Consider the following 25,304-nt stretch of genomic DNA (forward strand, 5'->3'; position numbering starts at 1 on the left):
CAGGTGCTGAGACCCCACGGGCATGTGCGGCCCTCCACACAGGAACTACTCCGGCCTCCCTCCTTGCCTGGTCCTCACACACACTGGTCCTGTCCCCACACAAGCCACTGCTTCCAAAGTGGGGCCCGAGGCTGTGTCCTGCTCTCCACAGCTCACAGTTGGCACTGCCCTGCTCACGTAAACAACCTGTTGTGTGTGTGTGATCTGGAGTCAGGAGGACAGAGCTGTAACTCAATCTGCCCACTTTCTAGTCATGTCTTGGGGCAAATTAAGTAACCTCTCTAGGCATTAGTGAAAATGTATATGTTTAAGATGAGAACTTTATTTTATATGTTGTGTAGGCTACACGCTGAATCCAAACGGGTCAAATAATTTAATAATTTATACAGCTAAATGAAATATTTAAAATGTGACCTGGATAACAGTAAACATTCTAGTTGTATAATAGCTTATCATTAACTTGATGTGGTTAATTCTCAAAAAAAGAAAAATACAATTTAAAGAATGACCTTTGTGTAGGCTTGGTGGCTCACACATGTAATCCCCACACAGTTTGGGAAATTGAGGTGGGAGGATGGTTTAGGCTGGGAGTTCAACCAGCTTGAACAATATAGTGTAACCCAATCTCTACACAAGATAGAGCAGGCGTGGCGGGGCAGGCCTGCAGTCCCCGCTGCTCAGGAGGCTGAAGCAGGACATCGCTGGAGCCCAGGAGTTTGAGGTGCTGTGAGCTATGACACTGCTACTCAACCAGCCTGCGTGACAAAGGGAAAGAAACCCTGTGTCTAAAAAGAAATAAAAATAAAATATGGCCTTTAAATGAAACATTTGTGCAGCAGTGTTATTAAAACGGCTTTCCGCACATTGCAGTTCTTTACTCTGGTTCTTTCCATAATGTGCCTTTATTCCAAAATAATTTCAAATATACAAAAACTTGCCAGAATAATATACATAACTGTTTCTCTTGAGTTAATTGAAAGCAAATTGCCTGCCTTCCCCATTAGATCTTCAGTATGTATTTTCTACAAACAAGGACACTGCCCAACATAATCACCAAATAACCAGCCAGGCCAGGAAATTAACGCTGATGCATCACCTGCCCCGTCTTATCCTCAGGCCCCTTTCAGGTTTTTCAGGTTGTCCCCGTAATGCCCTTTATTAGGAAGGGTCCAGAGCAGTGTTACGTGTTGCTTTGGCTATTACATCTCTTTAGTCTCTTTCAGTCTGGAATAATTTCTCATCCTCAGACACTTTTCATGGTTCTGGACATTTTAAAGATTATAGCCCAGTTACTTATTTTTTTTTTTTTTTGCGGTTTTGGCCAGGGCCACGCTTGAACCTGCCACCCCCAGTATATGGGGCCAGCGCCCTATTCCTTGAGCCACAGGTGCCGTCCCAGCCCAGTTACTTTGTAAACCTCTCTCCTGCTTCCTTGCATTGGCTGGTGTGGGGAGCTCTGTATTTTTGGAAGGAAAGTCGCAGAGGTGGACTGTGCTGTTCTCATCATATCCCACCAGGTGGCACAAAATTTTCCTTTGTTCCATTATCACTTGACTGAAGCGGTGTCTACTATATACCAAGGTCTCCCTTACAAAATTATTCTTTCTCTCTTAGTAATTAATAACTACTGTGAGAGTATGTTAATAGACCATTCCTGCTTGAACTTTCGTCTACTAGTTTCCACTGCTATTTCTTGCCCACATCTTTTATTATTGATGGTGGCCAAAGTGAGATTTTTAAAAAATTCTATCATAGCTTCCACATTGTCTAGTTAGCATTCTACTAAAAGATACGCTTGACCTCTGCCCCTTTTATTTATGTCAGGATGGATTTAGGAGATTCCCATCTTTATGCCAGTGGTTATAATCTGTTACTATTATTACTTGTTTTGATGCTCAAAATATTCCAGATTTCACCATCTGATGGCTGTTCAACCTGGCATGTCCTGCCTTTTTGGCATGACAATGCACTCCAGGTTAATCTCATACTTGCTCTTCCCCAGCTCTGAAATCAGCCATTTTTTCCAAAAGTCCTGGTTCCCATTTGTGCCTATGACCTGCAAAGATGAAGGTCTGGGTCCTGGGTGTGCTCAGCTCTGTCCAGATGCTGCTGCTCCCGTGTCATCTCCCCAGACAGAGCTGGGGATATATGTCCGTATGTAATGTGGGTATATATTCAAATGTGTGTATAGGTACCCAGATTTACATCTATTTCTGTACTTATAAAAATCTGAGGACGTACCAACTACCTCTGATGCAACCCAACGCCCCAGACTTCATTCTATTTTTCTTTCTATATTGCTAACTTTCTCTCATTATCTTGAACATGAACTTAGTTCCTCCCTAATGTACATCCACAGAAGAAGAAAAAAATCAGCATGAAAAATAGTATAAAGGAAAAACTAAAATATATATATAATCCTAGAATCTACCAGAGCTGTCATCGTACGGGGTCTAATAATTAAGTTTGCAAACATGCCACCATGCACTCACATTCACAACACCGTACAAACAGCTCAGGAAGGGTCCATGACCTTGGTAGACAAGGTCTCCCACCTGGGTGCATGTTGACCTGTGGCAGTGTTTTGTTGAACGGCATTCACTGTCGTCATGTGTTTTTGTGTGCTGCACGATGACAAATCTGATGGTCATTCCAGGAAAAGAGATCCTACATTGCTCTGAAGGGTGCACTAGGCACAGACTTTGTTTCACAGCTTCCCAAAGGAAGCACTTTGAAGGTGCCCATAGTGACACTTAGCAATAGAGATGTAGCACTTTTTCTAGGACAAGTTCGCAAGGACAAGTTCGCAAACTTAATTGTCAGGCCTTTTAAGTAACCCCTTTCCCGCCCCTCCCGTTCTCCTTAGTACAGCTCAGCTCTGTTTCTGTGTGAGGGACATCCCTTAAAAAGAACTTACTACCACATTGAAAAACTTAAAGATGGCAGATGGCCAACCTTTATAAGTGACAGGTGGTTCAGGGTCTCTGTCCCCAGTGTTCTAGGGACAGGACAAGAGAAATCAGCATCTCCAGTGGAGGCAGGAGATTGCAGGAAGGAAGAACAGTCTGAAGCGCTGCCCAGCCAGTCCTGGAGCTGCAGCCCACAGGCAGATGGGGTCCCACCAGCCAGGGCTGTCTGCAGACACTGCAGCTCAGGCAGGCGCTGTGGGGAGAAGAGCAGGGGACAGCTGGGAGAGGCAGTCTGCACCCCACATTCCTGTTCTTTACAACTCACCTATCGAGAAAGGCAGGAAGGCTTCCCTTTTCTTAAACTGTCCATTCTCCAGAAAATGCTCAGGATTGAACGTGTCCGGTGTGGCCCACTCGGCGGGGTCCCTGTGCAGTGCGGTCAGATTGGTCAAGACCATAGTGCCCTGGAGAAGGAGGCAAGACTCAGGCAAGGCTTAACTCATGTATCTCCCCAACACAGAGGGGCAGTGGGGCCTGGGCTTCCCTGCCGGGGCCTGACCCCAACCCACCCACATCTCCTGAGCCCACCCCAGGGCCTCCTCTTTGCAGGGACAACTGACAAATGGAACTGCATGTGCCTGCTGGGAACCCGACGTTTGCCTACTTTTGACTGCAGAGTCTATCTTTCCTACAGGGAAAGGTCAGTGTGGGTCTTGGGAGGGGACAGGTATGCATTGGGGAGAGAACACATGACCACTGCTCCATCCACCTTCTCCATGTGGTGGTCTCCACGGCTATCCATGGAGCTGCACCTGGGTCCAGGGTGCCACTCGCCTGTTTTTCCTATTCTCTTCCCTCCAGGGTCTAGTGCACTGTCAATATTAGGTTCAGTGACAGCATCAGGTAGGCCAGTGAGGGGAGCTATGTCCCTCTCCATCCAGGGACATACTAAGACAGCCAGGATGCCCTGGAGTGAGCCTTTCTCTCCTGGCCTCCATCCAACCCGTCAGCCAGACTGGTCGAGTTTATGTTCAGTTTCTCCTGACTCTGTCACCTCAGTCCCATGTCCCCCAGCCTTAGTCTGGGCTGCCACTGTCCTGTAATGGCTCCTCCTTGCTGTGCCCCCTGCCACTCCTCTCAGTCTGCTCCATGCCCTAAAAGCAGAGCGAGTCTCCAGCACGACCTCCTCACATCACCCCCACAAGGCTGATGCCTCAGACTCAAGACCTTTCAGCAGCTTCTCATCCCTCGCAGGGTGAAGCCTGGTCCTCTGGCCCCTGTCTGGGCCACTCTGCCCCTCTGCCTGTGCTCCTGCTACGGTGGCTTCTTTCACTCCTCAAACATGCCACGTGCCCTGTCCTATCGATGCCTTTTAGATGCTGTTTGCTCACCAGGAATGTCCTTCATCCCAGTTTGTGACTCAGCTCACTCCTCATCATCTCCAATCTTTGGCCCAAATGTCCCTTCCTAGAAGCCTTCCCTGCCCTCTCCTCTCTGGCTGCATCTTACAGACCCCCGTGAGGATTTTCTCCTGGGCAGTTGTCACGGGTTATTAACAATACACTGCACGGTTATTTAGGCTCAGAGTTGTTTTCCCAACCTGAGCATTTCAGGTGCTTACCAAATACTTGATGAATTAGCAAGAAATTGTGAGCATTTCTATACTAAGCCCTGTGTTGAATTCTCTATAAGCATGATCTCATTTCATCTTGTCAATCCCATGAGGCAGGTTAAATGCACTTTACAGATGAAGAATCTCTGGGAGGTTAAGTGTCATTTCCAGAACCCCACAGTGTGTGAAGGTGGAGCTATGATTGGAACTAGGTCAAGTTGGTGTCCAAGCCATGGCTCTAGGCTCTGTAACACATAGTTCATTCAATTTCTCAGTTCCCAGGACGGTTGTCAAGGCTGACATTAAAATCAGTGGTAGAAGAAGTCTGCTGAGCTGGGCTGGTTCTCTGATTTCAGGGAATTGCTAGAGAAATGCAAGTAGCACCCGGGAACTTAGCCCTCAGCCTTTATCCACATGAAGGTCAGTCAGTGAGGAAGGAGAAAAGGACAGTGACCCTGCAGTATCCAATGGGCAAGTTCTGAGTTCTACCTCTGAGATCTTTCTCGGGTGGGACACAATTGGAGATGCATAGATAACCCAGCAGAGCCCAGAGGTTCCCCAAGGTGGTGGGGGAGCAGAGCAGGACTGAGAATGTCAGTGTGGAGAGAGGACGCCAGGGGGCGCAGGAGAGCCGTCTGCAGAGGTCCTGAGTGGCAGGTGGAGCGAGTCAGAATTCCTTATGAGGACAGGGCATGTGAAAGGGACCAAGTGATAACATTGCAGGGAGATGCCTTTAAATAAAAGCAACTCCGTGGAGGGAGCAGGGTGTAGAACAGGCAATCAGAGCAACTCTGGTTCTGGATCCCCAGCTCTCATCACTATGGACTTGGGAGATGTCATGCAAATTAATTCATCTGAGCCTGGACTCCCCAGTAGGAAAGCAGGAATAACAGAGTTATCTGAGAACTGAGTAGGACATTATGAAAGTGGTTAGTTCCACGGCACAGAATCACTGCCTGGTGTTTCCTCCTTTCCCTTCCTAATGACTAACACAGCACACACTGGGATTGGCCTCCTATGAGATGACAAGTGCCCCGTCACCAGGCTGTAAATGAAAGGTGGAGAAACACCTGTGGGACGTTGTGTTAGAAACACCCGCATTGATGTGATGTGGGCCCAGTATTCTTAAATGTCCTCTCATATTCCCACATTCTACAGCCCCAGGACTGTGAGGCAGAATGTTTCCAAGGTCTGGCCCGGTCCCTAGTCCTGTGAGATGTTCTTCCAGGCAAAGAAAAGGCATCTGTGGCAAAATCTGACCTAGAACTTCTCCCTCGTGTGCCCACAGAAAGTCACAATATTTCTTAGCAAAATAAAAATTCTGAGACGCCCCACAGCAAAAAAAAAAGAAAAAAAGCCAGCCTTTGCCTGAACATATCTGCCCTGGAAATCCTCCCTTCCCCACTCCTCAGAATACCTCTTCATATCTAGTTAAACTCCTGTTCCAAAGTCCACACATGGAGATGACAGTAGCATTGTATGAGGCATAACACAACTTCTTCCCCTTTACATACTCCTTAGGCGCATGTAACACATCACATTCCAAGTTTGTGTTTCTACCACCTTAGAGAGGGGTTGAAAATCTGAGGCAGATAGTGCCTGGTTACCTTGGGCAGGTGGTACCCAGCCAAGGTGGTGTCAGCCGCCACTTCCCTGGGAACGTTCAGGGGGACGATGTTGCCCATCCTCTGCACCTCATGGATGACGGCGTTGGTGTAGGGCAGGGACTCCCGGGCGGCGACGCTTGGCAGCTGCTCCTGGCCAATCACTCTGTCAATCTCAGCGTGTACTTTCTCTGTACAAGAAGAAGGAGTCCATTATTTTTTAAAACTTCATGCTTCCTCCTAATGAAGTAGGAGTGTCCTCCAAGATCTCATCTGTTCTATTTCAATTCCTGACCAGATTACAAAGAAATGAAATGGTTCTTCACCCTTCAAAGGCCTTTTGCAGAAAACTGCTAGTTCCATAACGCTCTTTGAGCCTGATTAGCTAAGGAGTGGAATAACCAGGATCAACCCGTTCTTCTAGGGATCTTTTCTAGTCTTTTCAGGCTTCTATAACAAAATACCTTGGACTAAGTGGCCATAAACATCAGAAATTAATCTCTCACTGTTATGAAGACTGGGTAGTACAAGATGAAGATGCCAGAAGGTTCAGTTCTAATGAAGACCCACTCTCTAGCATACAAGTGGCTTCTCTCACTGGGAGGTCTTTATAAGGGTAGTAATCTGTATATGGGAGTTAATGACCTCTTGAAGGTTCCCACCTTCTAATATCACCACCATGTGAATTTGGGAGGAGGGGCACAAACATTCAGATCACAGCAGAGCTGTAGATTCTAGTTTCTCAGGAGATGCATAAGAGTAGGAAGTAAGCCCAGAGGGGTTGCAAACTCTGCTCTTCAACTTTGCTGCCATGAGTTAGTTAAAATCTCACTCATCTAATTAGTGAGGCGAAATTCACCTTCATCTAAAGGATGTTTCAGGATTTATATAAACCAACTTAGCTCAGTATGCAACAAATGATAGAAACTGGTCCTCCAATATCAATTTTTCTTTAAAGATTTTACCTGGATAACTGGGTCTATAGCTAAGGTACACATTTCCCTGATTCCTTGTTACTAAGTGTGACCATGCGACTCAGTTCTGGGCAAAGGACTATCAGCAAAAGTGATGATTAATCTTGAGATCAAGCCCGAAAAGTACGTGTTTCCCCTTTGTACCTTCCCACTGGTGGAATGTCAGCCCTAGGGGTGAGCTGTCATATAGACAGCCAACTGGGGCATCATTCCAGGTACAACCGCCGGTTGTAAGGTTAAAACCCGAAGGGGCTTAGCAAAGTCCAGGTTAGTTTTGTTTTACCTGAGAGAGATAAAATTCTATCTCTTAATGAATGTTGATATCTAAAACTATTTTTAATTGGGGTAAAGTATATATAATATAAAGTGTACCATCTAAGCCAGTTTTACGAGTACAGTTAAGTAATGTTAAGTATGTTCATATCATTGGGCAGGCAGTCTGCAGAACATCTTCATCTTGCAAAACTGAAACTCTACACCCATTTTCCCATTTCCCCTCCTTTCTCTTTCAGCCAGCACCATTCTACTTTCTGTTTTTATAAATGTCACCACTCTAGATAACTCATATATGTGGAATCACACAGTATTTTTATGTTGTTATTAGATTTTCTAACTTACAGTACTGTCCTCAGGGTTTATCCATGTTGTGGTGTGTGTCAAAATTTCCTCTATTTTTAAGACTGAATAACATGCCATTGGCACATATATTCCACGATCTGTTCATCCCTTCATCATCGGTGAACACTGTGTTGCTTCCTCCTCTTAGCTAATGTAAAATGTTGTATTAACTTGAGTATAAACTTCTATCATGTGAATTCATTTTCATTTGGGGGCCTCTATTCCGGGAGCTATACCTACACCCTAACTCAGCAGCTTTGAAACTTTTTAAAAATTGTAACGCACAGTAAAAACTGCATTGCACATCATGACTGAAGATGCATGTACGTAAGTATATAAACATGGAAAGCACACATTAATTAATCTATATCAAAGAAGTACAGTGCCATAAAGAAACACCCTTAGAACTTGGGAAATACACTGGTCTTTTCTTCTTATCCTTATCTTTAAAAAAAGTTGACTTGATCCATTAAATTGATGTAACCTCATTAATAAATGTCACCCATGATTTGAAAAACTGCATGATAACAGTTCCCATCTGCATGTGATCAAAGAATGATGACAGGAACTGTTCTCAGGTGGAGCCCAGCTGTGGGAGCTACCTAAACAATGCGTCATAATCCCACTAATGGAGGCCAAGTGAGTCATCTCTGGAGGGAGAAAATACTGATATTTCCAAGGGGGTGGAGACATATCTTAAGGAGGTAGCATTTGAGCAGATTCTCCAGGAAGAGATGCAAGTTTACTGTGTAGAGAAATTGAGGAAGCACATTCTTGGCAGAGGCAAGAGCAGAGGTCATGACACAGAGGCACACACAAGGACAGAGCAAGGAAAATGACATGTGGGGTAGTGAGGCCACCATGGGTGGTGGGGCCAAGACTGGACAGAGAGAAGGGGACCTCAGAGACATCATACCAGACTCCAGGGTCTGGACATGACCCAGGAAGCAGTGGGAGTCGATACTTAAAAGAAGGGAAGGGCACCACCAGATTTCCTCATGGGACTGGAACTCTTCCCTGGGACTTTCCAGGAACTTGACTCACCTCACTATTTTCCCCCTTGACTTGAGCTTCTTGAAGACAGGGTTTTTCTCTTATACTTGTGTTACCTGAACCCACCCCAGACCTGGCGGATGGTGTGAAGAATGTTCCTGTTCCCATGTCCCCGTCATCCCAGAACCTTCTCCTCTCTTTCCATTCTGCCATGTTCTCATCTGGCCCCAACTCTGGGCCTTGCACTCTGGAAGGCATCACTCTGTCCTGGGGTGGGCATACACACTGACAACCCACCTTGGATGTCTGGGTAGAGGGCCATGTAAAGCAGCCCCCAGCGTAGGGTGGTGGAAGTTGTCTCAGTTCCAGCAAAGAAGAGGTCCAGAGTGCACCAGATGAGATTCTCTTCATGGAAACTTGAGGCGGCATTGCTGGCATTCTAGGAAGAATAATAGTTAGTGCTATTTTTTGCTTTAATCAGATGATTCCATAACATGCAGGGGCTTCATCCTAGGAGGGGTGTGGAAATAAAGGTCTCCAGAAGAAAAAGCTTTCCTTTGGCTTTTCCAGGAGGCAAAGGCTGATTACAGCATCACCACTAGCATTGCCCTGCCTCAGGAAGCTCTTTGAGAGGATGAAAATGACAAGCAACTATGTTCTTATGCTTGTAATTTGGGAGAAGCTGTTAGTCCAGTGGTAGGAAAGCAGGCTGTCACCAAGACAATTTGCCTCCAACATCGGCCACTTCACTTAGCAGTGAGGACCGAGGACAACTTACTCAACCTTTCTGTGCTTTGGTTTCCTATTTTACAAAATGGAAAAAACCATGTTCACCCCTTAAGATGACATCATGAAATATGTGAGATGTGAGGGTACATAGCAAATACCCAACATGTGTTTGTACTGAAAACACAAAGATGAAATACAATTCCTCTTATGAGAAACAGTTCTCCAATTTCCTCCTTAATTTTTTCCTTTCCAATTGAAACATTCTGATTCCATAACCATTCCCCATGACACCCCACCAGCTCTCCCAAGCTGCTCTGGAAGCTTCCATTTGTCCCACTTGCTCTTAATATTAATGGTCTCACACCACACCATCAAGCACGGTGGCCTTGGCAAGAAGACAATGCCCCTATTAATGTTACGCCAGGAGGTCCTATAAGAGGGGAAGAAATCCACCATTCTGCCCATTCTGTTAGATGAACTCAATAATTAATGTACAAACATGACGGCACTGACTCAGTGATGTCTATTAGCCAGATGGCCACTGTGGAAAAGGGCACATGTCCAGTTTGCCCTCTCCCTCCAGTCTTCTGGCCTTTATTGTTGGAAAGGAATGCTGTGGGGGAGAAGGGGGAAGGCACAGCCCACTTGCACCCAATGGTTAAACTCTGCCATTCATTGCATCATCCTTGTGTTCTGCAGTGGAGATGGGAGCAGGGCATGTCATTGGTTCCAGGTCCACAAGTGATAAAACAGAGGTTGGAGGTTCAGTTGCTGTTTACCCCAGGGGCATAGCCCAATCAGATGTGAGTAGAAGGGAGACCATGGGGGATGAAAAGTAGTGCTGGGCGTTTACATTAATCCCCCAACTTTATCATTCATTGGCTAATAAATTCTGAGTTAATACTGCCTTCTCCACTCTGAAATGCTATAACCATTTGACTCCCCTGTGATAGGCTGAAGAATAGCCCACAAACATGTCCACCCACATCCTAATCCCTGGCACCTTGGATGTTAACTTATATGGAAAAAGAAACTTTGAAGATGGGATTAAGTTAAATATTTCCAGATTGGAAAATTACAAAGGATTACCTAAAGGGACCAATGTCATCACAAGAGTCTTTATAAGAAGGGGAGGTGAGAACATTAAAGCCAGAGGGAGAGATGTAAAGATAGAGCAGAGATCCCAGGGGACAGAGGGAGGATGTTCTGCTGGATTTGAAGATGAAGGATAGGGCAACAAGCCAAGGAATATAGGCAGCTTCTCAAAGCCAGGAAGGCATGAGAACAGATTCTTATCTGGAGCCTACAAAAGGAGCAAGCCGAGTCAATCCCTCGACTTTAGTTCCAGGAGACTGATCTCAGACTTCCCACATCCAGGACTGTAGGAGAACAGATCTGTGCTATTTCAAGCCACCAAGTTTGTGCAATTTGTTACAGCAGCAGTTAGAAACTAATACAGCCCTGTTTGATCTTAAAGAACGTAACATAGGAAACAAGTTTGGTTTCCTCACCTTGGCAATTTCCTTGAGGTAAGTGTCAATGAAGTCTCTTGTTTCATCAGGATTCCAATCTCTCTTGTGCTTTTCAATGATGTGAGCCACAAACAATCTCAGTTTTTCCCAGTTTCTGAAGACAGTTTGGTGAGAACCAGGAAGGAACTTCATTATCCATGGAAAGATAGTGTAGAGCTGATTGAGAAAAACAATCATGGAGACAAAGTTGTTCCACGTTTTCACCTTTAGTCCCACAGAATCCAACTTTCCTTCCCATCTATTTTAGTTGCTGAAACTGAAACCTTGGTCAGCCTAGACCCCTTTTATTTCCCTCTGACCCCACTAGCAAAGCACTTCGGTTCTCTGTCCTGTCCAAAATATACCCAGCTTCAGACCACCTCAGTGGCTTGCCATCCTCGTACAAACCACCATTTCTTCCCCAGATGCTATATCAGGGCCTTTCCACAGTTTCTGGTTCCATTGCCAACCCCATTTGCAGCCTATTTTCCTCAGAAATGCAAGGGATCGTAGCAGTTTAGCACTGTCATTTCACTGCCTAGCTTGTAATCCTCTGGAGGCTGTCCAAGTCACAAAGACAAAGTCCTATGTTACTCCTCAGCCTGTAAGCCCCACAGACCTGGCTCCTACAGTCTCACCACCTCCTTCCTAACCTTGCCCTCTATTTTCCAGCACTGACTCTGGGATCACAGCAAAGACACTCCTGGATAGGGTCTTTGAAGTTGCTCCCTCTGCCTAGAAATTTCTTCTCTGACGTCTACTTAACCTCAGCCCCTCACTTCACTGGGGCTCTGCACTATGTCGCCTCCTTGGAGCTGTCTGATTGATGAACCTATAAGTGACTGCACCTCTGTCACCAACTGTCTAGTCCCTTGTCCTGTTTTGTTTTTCTTCATGGCAATTATGACTAATGAGTGTATGTGTGTTTGTGTGTGTGTGACAATGACATTTGTTTCTCCCACTATGGTATGAATTCCATGTGGGTAAGACTTCATGTTTTTCATGCAAATAAAGTTGTTGTTGAGTAAACTTTCTCTGACACCTGGTAAGAAACAGAGAACATAACATAATGCAAAAATGCCTAGATTTAAAATGAAACAGACATAGGGTAAGTATTGGTTCTGCTTTCTAGTTACAATATTTTGGGAACAGCAATGACAATAACAATATATGGTGTCCCTTGTTGATCCTCATGGAACTAATGGAACTAGCTGTCTGTGCTGTGGGGCTCTAGCATGACGCTGGGGACACAGAGCATGTGACACAGAGCTGGTGGACTACTCTCTGTACTTGCTTTCATACTTCCACACCAGCTTGCACATACTGTGTGTGGCTTCATTTTATCTTTTTGGCGTTGTTATGAAACTTAATGAAGATAAAGCATGTGTAATTTGCCATTAGAGTGCCAGGAATGTTCTGAGACCTCAAGAAATGCTTATTACCCTACCCGGCTCCCCTGGATTCTTTTCCTGGAGACATGTACTCAGGAGTCAACTAGGCACTCACTGCACTCTCATGGCTTCCTAGACTCTGTCCTAGTAGGAAGAAAGAGAAACAGAACTGCTGAACTGGAGACTGCAGCACCTCAACGTAACTTGGACAGTGATGCGGCTGATATTCACTGTACCCTTTCACATGTCAGGAATCATGCTGACTACTATATCAGTTTTGAAGTGGTGGGTCCACAAAGTTCCAGGTAAGCTGCTTGTCAGGAATAAATAAAAATAAATCCATCATTGAATAAAGAAAGTGAAGCCTTAAATGCAGCCAGAGAGAAAGAAAAAAACATATTTTGAAGGAACAGCAATTATACTTCTAGCTGACTTTCCCTGGTACCAGTGGGAATCCAGAGGACAGTGGAATAAGATTTTCCCCATGCAAATAAACAGAAAAAAAAAAACAGTTGATATACAAAATTTCTAATTAGAACAGAAAAAAGAGATTTTTTAATAACTGGAATTGAAAAATTTTTCCACCAACTGACCCTCACTAAAGGAAATTCAAGAGGAAGCTGTGAAACACAAATGGCAAGATGTAAAAAATCTGTCAACTATGTGGATAAATACAAGCATACATTTCCTGCATCAAACAGTAAAAATCATGTATACTTTTGAATTTAAAAAAGAACAAACTAAAATGCATAACCTTAGTAGCCTAGACGATTGTTCAAACGTAGTATTCCAAAGTTCATACCCTCTCCTGAGGAGGATAAAGATACTAATTTCTGATTTTGGAGGTTTAATTATGAATATTAAAATTTTAAGTTAAAGACTAAAATAATATAAATATCCTGTTCATTTTCTAAATAAAAAGAGGGGAAAATAAAATGAGAAGAATATTCAGTCACAATAAGTCAAAAAAGGACAAAAGAACAGATAAACGGAAATCACAAAATGATGAGTACTTAGTTATAATTTACTAATAATTTTGGTTAAAAGAAAAGGAATGAAATGGTCCAACCAAAAGACAAATGTTTTCAGATTGGATATGAAGGTTATATTGTGGCTTATGGTGTTTAAAAAGGAGATTTCTAAAATATAAGTGCACAGGAAGATAGAATGTAGAAGGATAGAGAGCAGTAACCAGACACAAAACCAAGGAAAGACAGTTTCCTAGATTCATACCAGAAAACAGTCTTTAGAAAGGAAAACATTAATAGACACAAAGAATGCTACTAAATAGTTAACACAGTTTCTGTTACTAGGAGGAAATAATGATTTAAACATGTATGTGTCTAATAAAATTGCTGTAAAAAAGATAAAGTAAAAATGGACAGAAATAGAATGAGAATGGGAGACTCCCTGCTCCTGGAATCTCCTACTGCTTCCCAAAGAGTGATGTTTCTGGGTGGGTTTCCCCCAGCCAGAGGTGGCTGGAGTCCACTCTCCCTGTCACGCCATCTTAGGAGGGAATTTTAGCACACTGGATACTCTAGCCAGCACAATGACGCAAGAAAGAGTAATTAATGGAAAAGAATTGGAAAGAAAGAAACAAAGATATTATTATTTACTTAGATATGATTGCCTGTGAAGTTATCCAGGGATTAATTATAATATTAACAATTTACCAAAGTTGATTGATACAAAAATCAATAACCATAAATTAGTTGCAAAGAGGGAAAAAAGAATTACAGTATCATCGATATGAACATTGCAAAGAAACAGTACATGCATGTAAGCAGTTATCATTAATAATTTTTCTAACCTTTAGGTAAAGAGCAGAAGAGAAATGATATAATAGATGGATCAGAGTGATAATAGCTGAACCTAATATTAACATGAGGCAGACTGACATTAAGTACCCCCTAAAATAGCAGCCTTATCAAAAAATAAAATCTTGTCTTGATCAGTGCTCTAGATTTAGTTTCCAATGTCTATAAAACACAGAAATAGAAGAACATGTTAAAACCAGAGGAATTCAATCAGTAAAATCCATAATGTGGAATACTCTAATGGAGTCAGTTCTGTCAATAATAAATTGTGAAGAAAAAAAGATAGGCAAGAATCCATGGCTTAAATGATCCCTAAGGGACACCCCTAGGAAAGTGGAGCAAGGTGGTGGACTAGAGACATCTCTTTACCAGCCACTTGCAATGTGACAGGGGAGAGTGGCCTCCAGCCACCTCTGGCTGGGGGAAACCTACCCAGAAACATCACTCTTTGGGAAGCAGTAGGAGATTCCAGGAGTCAGGGAGTAGGTCTGACCTGAGGAAGACCAGCACAGAAGGCAAGTGCCTGGACATGGGCAGAGGCTGGTGGCTAGCCCTCCTGCAGAGGGCTAAGAACAGGAAAGGGCTGTTCTGCAGTTTCTGGATTTTGGACTGAGCTGCTTGCAGGAGCTGCCTTGGAAATGAGCTGAAGTGAGCAAGTAAACTCCAATAGCATCTGGTGGCTAGTCCTGGGTGGGAGGGTAGATCTCCCTTGGCTTGGCTACAAGTAGGGTGCTGACATTGTGGGAAGGCCCCATGGAAGGAACAGTTGGCAGGGTCTAGTGCACGGCTGGGTCTGTATGCCAGCTGAGCTCAGGCAACCATCCTTGAGGGTGGCTGAACAGCCCTCACACCTCCAGGGAAGGCCACTTTGTTGTCAGGGACACTGTTTGACATTCCTCTTATGAAATCTGGTGAGAGCTTCAGGATCCCAGTTCCATGGGGACTGAATGCTAACAAAGCCACCAGACCAAGATTGAGGGCAAATAAATCAGGAAGACAGGAGTGAGACCCCTCTGCAACTACAAAGTGGTTCTGGTTCCCTCCTTATACAGCAAAACCAGGGTGTGTGTTTCCCATCATCCAGGCAATATACTGCAACACACACATACACACACACAATATTTTTTCTTTTCATTTATTGATATTTTTCTCAATTTTTCCCTTAGGTTTTTTCTTGTTCGCTGTTGTTCTTATTGTTTTTTATTTGGTTTGGCTGTATTTTTATATTTTCATTTTACCTTCTTCAGTAGCAAGGGCTCCTCCATTTTGATTAGGGTTTTTCAGACCATTTTATTCTTTATTTTTTATTTCTCTCCTTCTTTCTCTCTATTTGTAGAGATTCTTCTGTTTTTCTCATGTTTCCCACATAAATTTCTCATACAACAATTAAGATATCTCTCTTTTCCCTCATACATAATTGTATTTTTAACTTTCTTTAACTATTCATATTATTAAATTGTATTTTTAATTTTCTTTAACTATCCATATTATTATTATTATTATTTTCTTTTCTCTGAGGACTGGGTGTTCATAGCACTGGTCTGGCTTAAGAAGGCCATGAGCTCATGACCTAGGGTGTCCTTTTAGCTTTGACCTTTGGAAAAATGGTATTGGTAGATCTCCACCGTAATATACTCCTGATCTTTTTCTATATTTGGTGGGGATTGGGTCTTGCTTTCACCCAGGCTAGGAAGGAGACCTTGACTTCAAGGGACCTGCCCAACCCAGGCCCCTCAAAGTCCTAGAGTTGCAGGTGCGGCCACAGCACCCTGCCAAATGACACTGTTTTTTCTGTAGCTATCTTTCTCTCTTTCTGTTCTTCTTCTCCCTTTTTCTTCATTTTTTTCCTTTCTTTTTTCATTCTTTATCTTTTTATTTTTCTCTCTTCTTGCTTCTTACCCGTCTCTTCCTTTTAACCTTATGCCAAAAGGCCACTTCAACACCTAAGCTCTGAGACAAGAAAATTTAAAGTGAAAAAGGCAGTTATAGGGAAAAGTAGAGGAAGAGAGTAAACAAAAAGAAAACATACATGAAGAGGAACCAACAGAAAATAGTTCTGTGTTTCATATGGAACCACAAAAAATATAACCAAGGCAAGTTTTAGTAATAAAAACAAAGCCCAAAGCATCACTCTACCAGGCTCTAGGTTTTATTACAAGCCCACAGTGCGCAAAACAGCGTGGTATTGGCACAAAAATAGAGACCTAGACATATGGAATCAAATAGAAAACCAAGAGATGAAACCAGTGTCTTTTACCCATAGGGTCTTTGATAAACCAAACAAAAGCAGACACTGGGGAAAAGAGTCCCTTCTCAATAAGTAGTCCTGGGAGAACTGGATGACCACACGTAAAAAACTGAAACTGGACCTGCACCTCTCACCATTTACAAAAATTGAGTCAAGATGGATAAAAGATTTAATTCTAAGACATGAAGTGATAAATATCCTAGAAGAAATTGTGGGGAAAGTCTCTTAAGTAAGTAAGCCTGGGGAAAGATTTTATGAAGACGGCTTCAGGGGCAATTGCAACAACAAAAATACAGAAATCAGACTTAATTAAACTGAAAAGTTTCTGCACAGCTAAAGAAACAACAATTAGTGCAAATAGACAACCTTCAAAATGGAAAAATATAGTTTCATGTCATGAATCTGACAAAGGCTTAATAACTAAGATTATAGTTAAAAATATAGTTAAATATAGGAAAATATAGTTAAATATAGGAAAAATATAGTTTTATGTCATGAATCTGACAAAGGCTTAATAACTAAGATTATCAAATTAATCTACAAAAAAGAGTAAATAATCTTATCTATCACTGGGCAAGAACAAGAACAGAACCTTCTCTGAGGAAGACAGAAGTATGGCCAACAAAAATATGAAAATATGCTTGGTACCTGTAGCTCAGTGAGTAGGGTGCTGGCCATATACACTGAAGCTGGAGGGCTGGTGCCTGGCCTGGGCCTGCTAAACAACAATGACAACTGCAACCAAAAAGTAGCCAGGCATTGTGGCAGGTGCCTGTAGTCCCAGCTACTTGAGAGACTGAGGCAAAAGAATCACTTAAGCCCAAGAGTTTGAGGTTGCTGTGAGATGTGACGCCATGGCTCTCTACTCAGGACAACATAGTGAGAGTCTTACTTAAAAAAAAAAGTGCTCATTGTCTCTAATCATCAAAGGAACGTAAATCAAAACCATCCTAAGATATCACCTAATCCCACTGAAAATGGCCTATATTACAAAGTCTCAAAGCTGCAGATGCTGATGTGGATGTGGAGAGAAGGGAACACTTTTATACCCCTGGAGGGACTGCAAGCTAATACAGCCTTTTTGGAAGGAAGTATGGAGAATCCTCAAAGAATTCAAATTAGACCTCCCACTTGATCTTGCAATCCCATTACTAGGCATCTACCCAGAAGAACAAAATCATTTTACCATAAGGACATTTGTAGTAGACTGTTTATTGCAGCTCAATTTACCTTCCCAATATGTGGAAACAATGTAAATGCCTACCAACTCAGGAATGGATTAAAAAGCTGTGGTGTATATATACCATGGACTACTATTCAGCCATTACAAAGATGGAGACTTTACATCTTTTGTATTAACTTGGATTGAGTTGGAACACATTCTTCTTAGTAAAGCATCACAAGAATCTAATGTACTCAGTACTAATATGAAGAGCTTGTATCTATACTGCTTTATAGTAGCAGATGAGCTATACATACCCACATGAGAGAAAAACTCAACTCAGTTCAATTTGAGGGGAGGGAGAATAAGAGAGGGGGAAAAGGAAGGAGGGAGGGGATTGGCGGGCTCCCATTTAATAGGCACAATGTAAGGGTATACGGCAAACCTGTTGGGTGCAGGACACAACTTCAACTAAAGTGTCTCTACCTAACAAATGCAAATATGTAGCCTAGTTTGTACCCTCGTCTTACCCTGAAATTTTTTATAAAACAGACACAGTGGACAAATATCAAATATGGGCCAAAAAGAAAAAAATTTGTGAGACATCTAGGGATATCTGAGTAGTGTCTAGGTGTTTAAGGGCAATAAATAATTATTGTTCCTATTTCTCAGTTGCAATAATATTTAATTTTGGTTAAAGTGAGTTATACACTGAATATTAATGGATCAAACCATTGAGGTCTGTAATTTTCTCCAAATAATTCAGGGAGGGGCTACCTGGATATAGGTGAAGTGGGCTTAGCTTGTGTTGGTCATTTCTGAAGGTTATCGATGGGCACACAGTGATTCATGATTGTACCCTCTCTACTTGTATTTACATTTGTGATTTTCAAAAACGAAGTGCTGTTTTTATAAAAACTGTGGCAGTGTTTTAAAATTTTGGCAGGGACAGACTCAGGAATGCAAATCCAACCCTTTTTTACTGAGGAAACAAAGACAAATAAAATACACACCTGTGTAAACATATAAACACACACTCACACACACACACACACACACACGCAAGGGGAATGAGGTAATTTCAGGAGCAAGGATTAGGGGAAGAAGGAAGTCTAAGGGTGAACTCTACACTTGGGGGATACATTTTCCTTAGAAATGTCTTCCAATTTCAGGAAAGGAGCTAGGAGACCAAGAAGTTAAATATAGTCTTCGACAGACTCAAAGGCCTAGAGGTACAGGGTCCACAAAAGAAGAAGTGAGATTTGAAACCCCCAGGGCTACACCCTGCGGAATTAGAAGATTGGTAATACTAAGGAGTGGTGTGCTTGTAGGCAGCATAATCAGTTTGGAAATCTTTAGGCATCTTTTAAGTCCAGACGAATATGCAAGAGAAATGAATGCATGTGTCCACAAAATCCTTGTATAAGAATGTTCAAAGTGTTGATAACATCCAAAGCCTGGCGACAATCTAAACGATGATCAACAGAGACTAGATTAACAAGCAGTGGCGTGTTCATACAGCGGAATGCTGGTCTACATTTTTTGGAAAAGAGCAATCAATTCCGATGAGTCAACAAACAACCTGCTGAACAAGAAAAAGGGAAGAGTTCCTCTGACAGAGGGAAAGGGGTGGGTGGGAGAGGCACAGAGGAGGAGGGACTCAAAGGCAATGGGGAAACTGTTCTTTTTAAAAAGAACAACATAGACCAGCTCAGCTTGGTGGCTCATGCCTGGAATTCTAGCATTCTGGCAGGCCAAGCCCGTGGATTACTTAAGCTCAGGAATTCTAGATTAGTGTCAGCAAGCGAGATCCCTTCTCTACCAAAAATAGAAAAAAACTAGCCTGGCAGGGTGGCTCATGCCTGTAATCCTAGCACTCTGGGAGGCCCTGGCAGGGGCATTGCTTGAGCTCAAGAGTTCACGATCAGCCTGAGCAAGAGTGAGACCCCATCTCTAAAAATAACTGGGTGCCTGTAGTCCCAGCTACTTGGGAGACTGAGGCAAGGGGCTCCCTTCAGCCAAAGAGTTTGAGGTTGCTGTGAGCTATGATGACAACACTGCACTCTACCTAGGGTGCAGAATGAAACTCTGCTTCAAAATAAATAAATAAATAAATAAATAAATAAATAGTACAAGATAGCTGCGTAGATGTATGTCATGTAAAATTTTGTGCTTTACAGAATATTAGAAATATAAACATCTGGTAAATATTTAATACTACTTTTAGTAGGACTACAAATTGATAGCCACAAATTGATTTCAAATACATTTCGATTGTAATCAAATTTAAAATTTTGTGCTTTACAGAATATTAGAAATATAAACATCTGGTAAATATTTAATACTACTTTTAGTAGGACTACAAATTGATTTCCACAAATTGATTTCAAATACATTTTGATTGTGATTGAATTTAAAAGGATGTATTCTAATTTCAACTCTTGAGCCCTCAAAAAACTCCAAAATGAAAATCTATCTACATCTGACAATATCCTGACCTACGATATAGAAAGGGAGCTGACTTACCTGGCTTGCCACTGAAGCCTCCATGTATGTGGCCTCATCCAGTAACCTCAGCAGCTCCTGAAACTCACCATCCTGGTACTCAAATCGCTTCCCAAAGGTGATGGAGCAAATGATATTGGAAACTGCATTGTTGATTTTGAAGTGAGGGTCAAAAGGCTGCCCTGGAGGGGGAGGAAGAACAAGATGGATCCTTCTGATAGGATACTTTCTAGTGCCTACAGAGAGTCTCCTCTCTAGGACATGGGACATACCTAGTATAGAACCATTTTTGAGACCTGGCCACATCACTTCACACTGGGTTTGCCATACAGCAAATAGTCAATGACACAGGCAAACCCATAATCAGGGTTTAAATTCAGAAATGTGTTCACTGCCCATCTCCATGTGTTTAATTCTAGAACTCCTTCAGAGCAAGATCACTTGGTTTTTGCCTGTTCTATCCTCACCAGTTAGCATAGTCCTAGGCACAGAACAAGCATTTAGGCATTGTATAAATATCCTTCTAATGAATGAATGGGCACAATCTCCTACGTCCCTCCCAGAGATGCTCACCGTTCTCCTCTTTTACTGCCTCAACGAGGTGGTGGGCCTCCTCCTGAATGCGTTCCTCTAAGCTCTTCCTCCCTAAGCCAAAGTTCCTCAGTGCCGCCAGGGCGAACCTTCTTTGCTCCTTCCATACTTGGCCATTGGACATGATCAATCCTGGGAAGAGAAAGTCAGGATGATGGTATTCTGCTTCAGTAATGTGAGCATCCAGCAAATGGTATGAGGATGTGTGTCAGACAGAGGGAAGAGGAAGGGAATAAAGGCCCCTGAAAACTGCTCAGAGCAATCACCCCAAAGCAGAGGACACAACTGATTGCCCGGCATGTTAGATAATTAGTGAATACTGTTATGCATTCAGTACTTTAGTATTCACAGAAATTTCATGGGGTAGGTACAGTTATTACCCTCCTTGGTTTTACTAATGAGAAAACTGAGAACCAGAGGATAAAGTAAACTTCATAAGGGCACAGAATTAGTAAAATGGTAAAGAAGCATTAAGCTCAGGCCTTCCTGATCCTAAAGCACATGTTTTAATTATTAGCTACATAAGTAACGTCTTTATGTTATACTACATGCCTGCAATTCATTTATGGAAAAGACAAAGTCCATATAATAAGGAGGCAAAGAAAGGAGAGTTCCTGTCTAAGCAGGACCTTAAAAGCTAGAGGAATAAATCAAGAAAGCAAGAAGGAGTGAATATTCCATACAGAAAAACAATACAGGCAAAGGGCAAAAAACATCTTGATGTGTTCACAGACCATCATCTGTTTCACAACACAGATAATACCACGCTTCTTTCCACCTCTTTGCTGCCAGAGCAATGCTCACCTCTGATACCTGGCTTTGGCCTCCATCACCCAGTGAAATGGGCCTCCTTGCTGTCGAGTCCAGGGACACCTTTACACCCCATTTTACTAGATCCTTCAGCAGCATGTGACCCTTCTTTGTGGAAGCACTCCCTTCCAGGGGTGCTAAGGATACCACACTCTCCAGATTTTCCTCCTAATTTTTTGCCAGCAACTTCTCATATCTTCTTCTCGTTCAACTTCTTCTATTACATACTGAAATAGTGGGGGTCCTCAAAATTCAGTCTCTGCCTCACTTCTTCTCACCCCACATTCCATTTCTGAGAAATTTTATCACTTCCTAAAATTTTATTTTAAGTAAGAAGTGTCCAATTTTCTTAAATTTTTTAGAGCCATTTTTTATCAAACTATGGATAAGTCAAAAATTGATGTTATTTTAAAATATGAATCCATGATGGAATCACTGAAGGGCAGATAGCTGTAAATATCAATGCGGTACTTGGAAGGACGTGGCTAATGAATTCACAGCGTGTTGATGGTTTGAGAAATTCCATTCTGATGATTTTAATCTTTAAAATGAGTCATGTGGGCATGACATGAGACCAAAGTGGATGATGATGAGCTGGAAACTGCAATGGAAGTGAATCCATCTCAAACTTCTGGTAAATTAGCAGCAAAGTTTGACGTTACTATTCCAATAATATTGGACCATTTGAAACAAATTGGTAAAGTAAAGAAGCTGGAATCATCTTGAACCTGCCTTTCTTGGCCGTCACGACATAAAGGTAAACCATTATTATACCAGATTGTTAAATGGGATGAAAATTGGATTCTTTTTGACAATCTTGACAATTGCAAGCATTCTGTACAATGGCTAGATAAAGATGAAGTGCCAAAACACAGTTCCAAAATGGTAGTCTAGCGCGCTGACTATCTACTACAGCTTCATGAAACTTGGTCATTCAATTACAGTGGGTGTCCATGGTAACCAAATGGACAACACGATGGGGATGTTTGTGATGTTTGTGATTCCACAGCTGAGACTGGTCAGTAGAAACAGACCAATTCTCTTGCAAGACAACATTTGACCACATGTTGCATAAATAACACTGCTCGAGCTACAGAAGCTGGACTTAGGAAGTCTCTCTGTCATCTACCATCTTCACCAGACCTTCCACCAGCTGTCTACCACTTCTCCCAGGTTTGGACCACTTCTTGAAGGGAAGAAAAAATCTTCAATTCTCAACAAACCGTGGAAAACACACTTTATGATTTCATCTCCACTCACTCTGCAGGCTTCTTCATTGCTAGCATAAATAAGCTACCATTAAGATGGCAAAACTATGTCGGTAGATTAGACGCACACTTTGATTAAGTATACAGCTTCTTGTTTGAGATATAAGAAATGAAACTTTTGATTTGAAATCTAACCTTTCCTATTTAATGACCTACTAAATAGCTGTACCGATAGCTGTACCTACTAAATAGCTGACCATCTGTTTCTGTCCCTGAGTTCTAGACTCATATTTATTAATGTGATAACTGCCTGACTTTGCAGCTGTAAGGGAATTCCCAACTGAGCATGTCCATGCTTGAACTCTCATGATTTTACCCCCACAACTCCCCACCCACGCCCAACCACAGCAAACCAACCCTGTCCTTTTCTAAGTTTTCCTTCTTTTCATCTTCCACCCATTTGGGTATGTCCTCCACATCCCCTTCTCCCCGCCTGTAGCCCATCATTTCCTTTAGATTTACCCTCTAGACATCCCGAGCCCACATGTCTTCACTGCCACCATATCCTGGTTTAACCTACTGTCATTTCTCAGCAGCTCCTTTGATTGAAGTTGCCAACCTAAAAGGCTCCAAAATCTCTTATTCTTTTTACTCCATTCTCTAAGTGACAGCCTAAATAAGTTTTAAAAAGGTACAGAATAAATACGATAATTTCCTTAACACATCGATTGTTATTAGGATGAAAACCAACATCCTTAATAAGAACTTGATGAACAATTCCTGGCCAAGCTCATCAGCTTCACTTTCACTTAATTTTTCCTTTTTAATCCCTGTGATTGCCACTTAGGCCACCTTCCAAATCCTCTAAATCATTGTCCTTCATACTTTTATAGTTTTATAGTTTTATAGTTTTTATGTTCATTCCCTCTGCTTGATTCTTTCTTTACTTTATTAAATGAACTATTCTTGAACGCCAGGACTACATTAAATGCATCCTGCATTCATATTCATAATATAGGCTTTAGATCAGGGGTGTCCAACCTGCGGCCCGTGGGCCACATGCAGCCCAGGATGGCTGTGAAATGTGGCCGAACCTAAACTTGTAAGCATACTTAAAACATTATGAATTTTTTTATTGTTTAGTGGAACTTGATGATGTGGTTCTCGAGCATGAACTCTGCAGATGACAAAGTTGTATCACAATGTCACATACAACAAACATACTACACTCCATTATTTGTAGCACAAGCACGGCTTCAGTTTTATAGCAGTTTTACATTCATCTTCCAGGACGTTGTCTGTTATTAGGTTTATTATGTGAGGGTTTTTCTCCTTATCTGTGCTGGTGGATATCACAAAAATTATGCATGGGACTTTCTTTTTTCTTGCTCATCAGATTTCATTAGTGTTATATATTTAACATGTGACCCAAGACAAGTCGTCTTCTTCCAAAGTGGCACAGAGAAGTCAAAAGGTTGGACACTCCTGCTTTAGATTATTACAGTGAATTGACCCTGTCTTTCTCTCTGAATAGAAGTTACCTAGGACATAGATTTTATCTGTTCTACTTGTGGTTATATCACACATGTCTAGCTCCAGGGTTCTCATGGCTGATAATATATTGAATGGGTATAGAATTAATTAATTAATATTTCAAAGAGGAACTGGGAAGCACCTAAAAAATGGTGCTTTGACTGAGTAGTAGATTTGAGATTTCACTGCAATTTTTAAATGTGTGAGTGTCTTTAATTATTATTTTAAGCACACATTTCAATCTGTTCAAACATAAATTGGAAGACTGGACACCCCCGCTGCAGCATGGCCTTCATTAGCAGGAGACCAGAGCAGCAGCAGAAGGAAGCAGACCCCTGCCCACTTCCCAAGGGAGGGGGCTGCAGGAGGCGTGGGATCAGTGGACATCTCCTCTCCCTGTGCCATGACCGGGTGACGTGGTCCCTCCATTAGAAGGGCAGCCGGTGTGAGTTTCTGTAGGACATATCACTTGCCCTCAGTCACTCATAGGTCTGGCCCTGTCAGGTCCTCTGACGGACTGACTTTAATCATGAAATGTGGGCATCCAGCCTCCATCAATGGCAGAGTGTTTATAATGGGTGGGGCTGGTTTGGGGGATGGTGGAAAATTACCACCATGGATGGTGTCACAAAGGCACCTCTAACAGACCACAAGAACACGAAACACACACCTTCCATTGACCCAGACACTCACCATTTCCCTTAAAGATGCGTTCTCGCATGGGGGAAACAGGGCGGTTCACAAAGTTTTGGCCCATGTTGGTAAGGGCTTCTCTGATCAGGGGCAATCCCGTAATAACAACTGAAGATATGTTCCCCAAGTCCAGGCTAAGAATGTTCCCATATTTCTTCACAAACTGAAAAACAGGTAAGTAGTCACAGCTGAATACGCACACACCTGAGTATTTAGAAGTAGGGGATGTGACGCTAGAGGGGCCCTTACAGCGGGGAGTGTGTGTGTTTGTGTGTGTCTGTGTGTTTGTGTGTGTGCACATTGGTCAGATGGAAATGCTTTTGTTTCCCTTTCCCTTCCTCTCAACAAGGCTGAGAGTCAAATCACTTTAGGATGAGCAAGGTCCCTTATAAA

The 25,304-nt window shown here is 42.5% G+C and overlaps 1 protein-coding gene across 1 annotated transcript in view; it reads right to left on the bottom strand.

Moving 5' to 3' along the window:
• Window positions 1-25,304, bottom strand: part of LOC100950432 (cytochrome P450 2J2) — a 34,905-nt gene that overhangs the window by 1,185 nt on the left and 8,416 nt on the right. Inside the window, exons 2-8 of the mRNA XM_012807213.2 lie at window positions 24,912-25,074; window positions 20,650-20,799; window positions 20,098-20,258; window positions 10,951-11,127; window positions 9,008-9,149; window positions 6,129-6,316; window positions 3,235-3,373 (exon numbers count right to left, since the gene is read on the bottom strand). Coding sequence (XP_012662667.1) covers window positions 3,235-3,373; window positions 6,129-6,316; window positions 9,008-9,149; window positions 10,951-11,127; window positions 20,098-20,258; window positions 20,650-20,799; window positions 24,912-25,074 — 1,120 coding nt within the window. The remainder of the gene's footprint in view (window positions 1-3,234; window positions 3,374-6,128; window positions 6,317-9,007; window positions 9,150-10,950; window positions 11,128-20,097; window positions 20,259-20,649; window positions 20,800-24,911; window positions 25,075-25,304) is intronic.

Source organism: Otolemur garnettii, unplaced genomic scaffold (genome assembly GCF_000181295.1).
Source record: "Otolemur garnettii isolate 467f Iridium unplaced genomic scaffold, OtoGar3 scaffold00066, whole genome shotgun sequence".
NCBI lineage: Eukaryota > Metazoa > Chordata > Mammalia > Primates > Galagidae > Otolemur > Otolemur garnettii.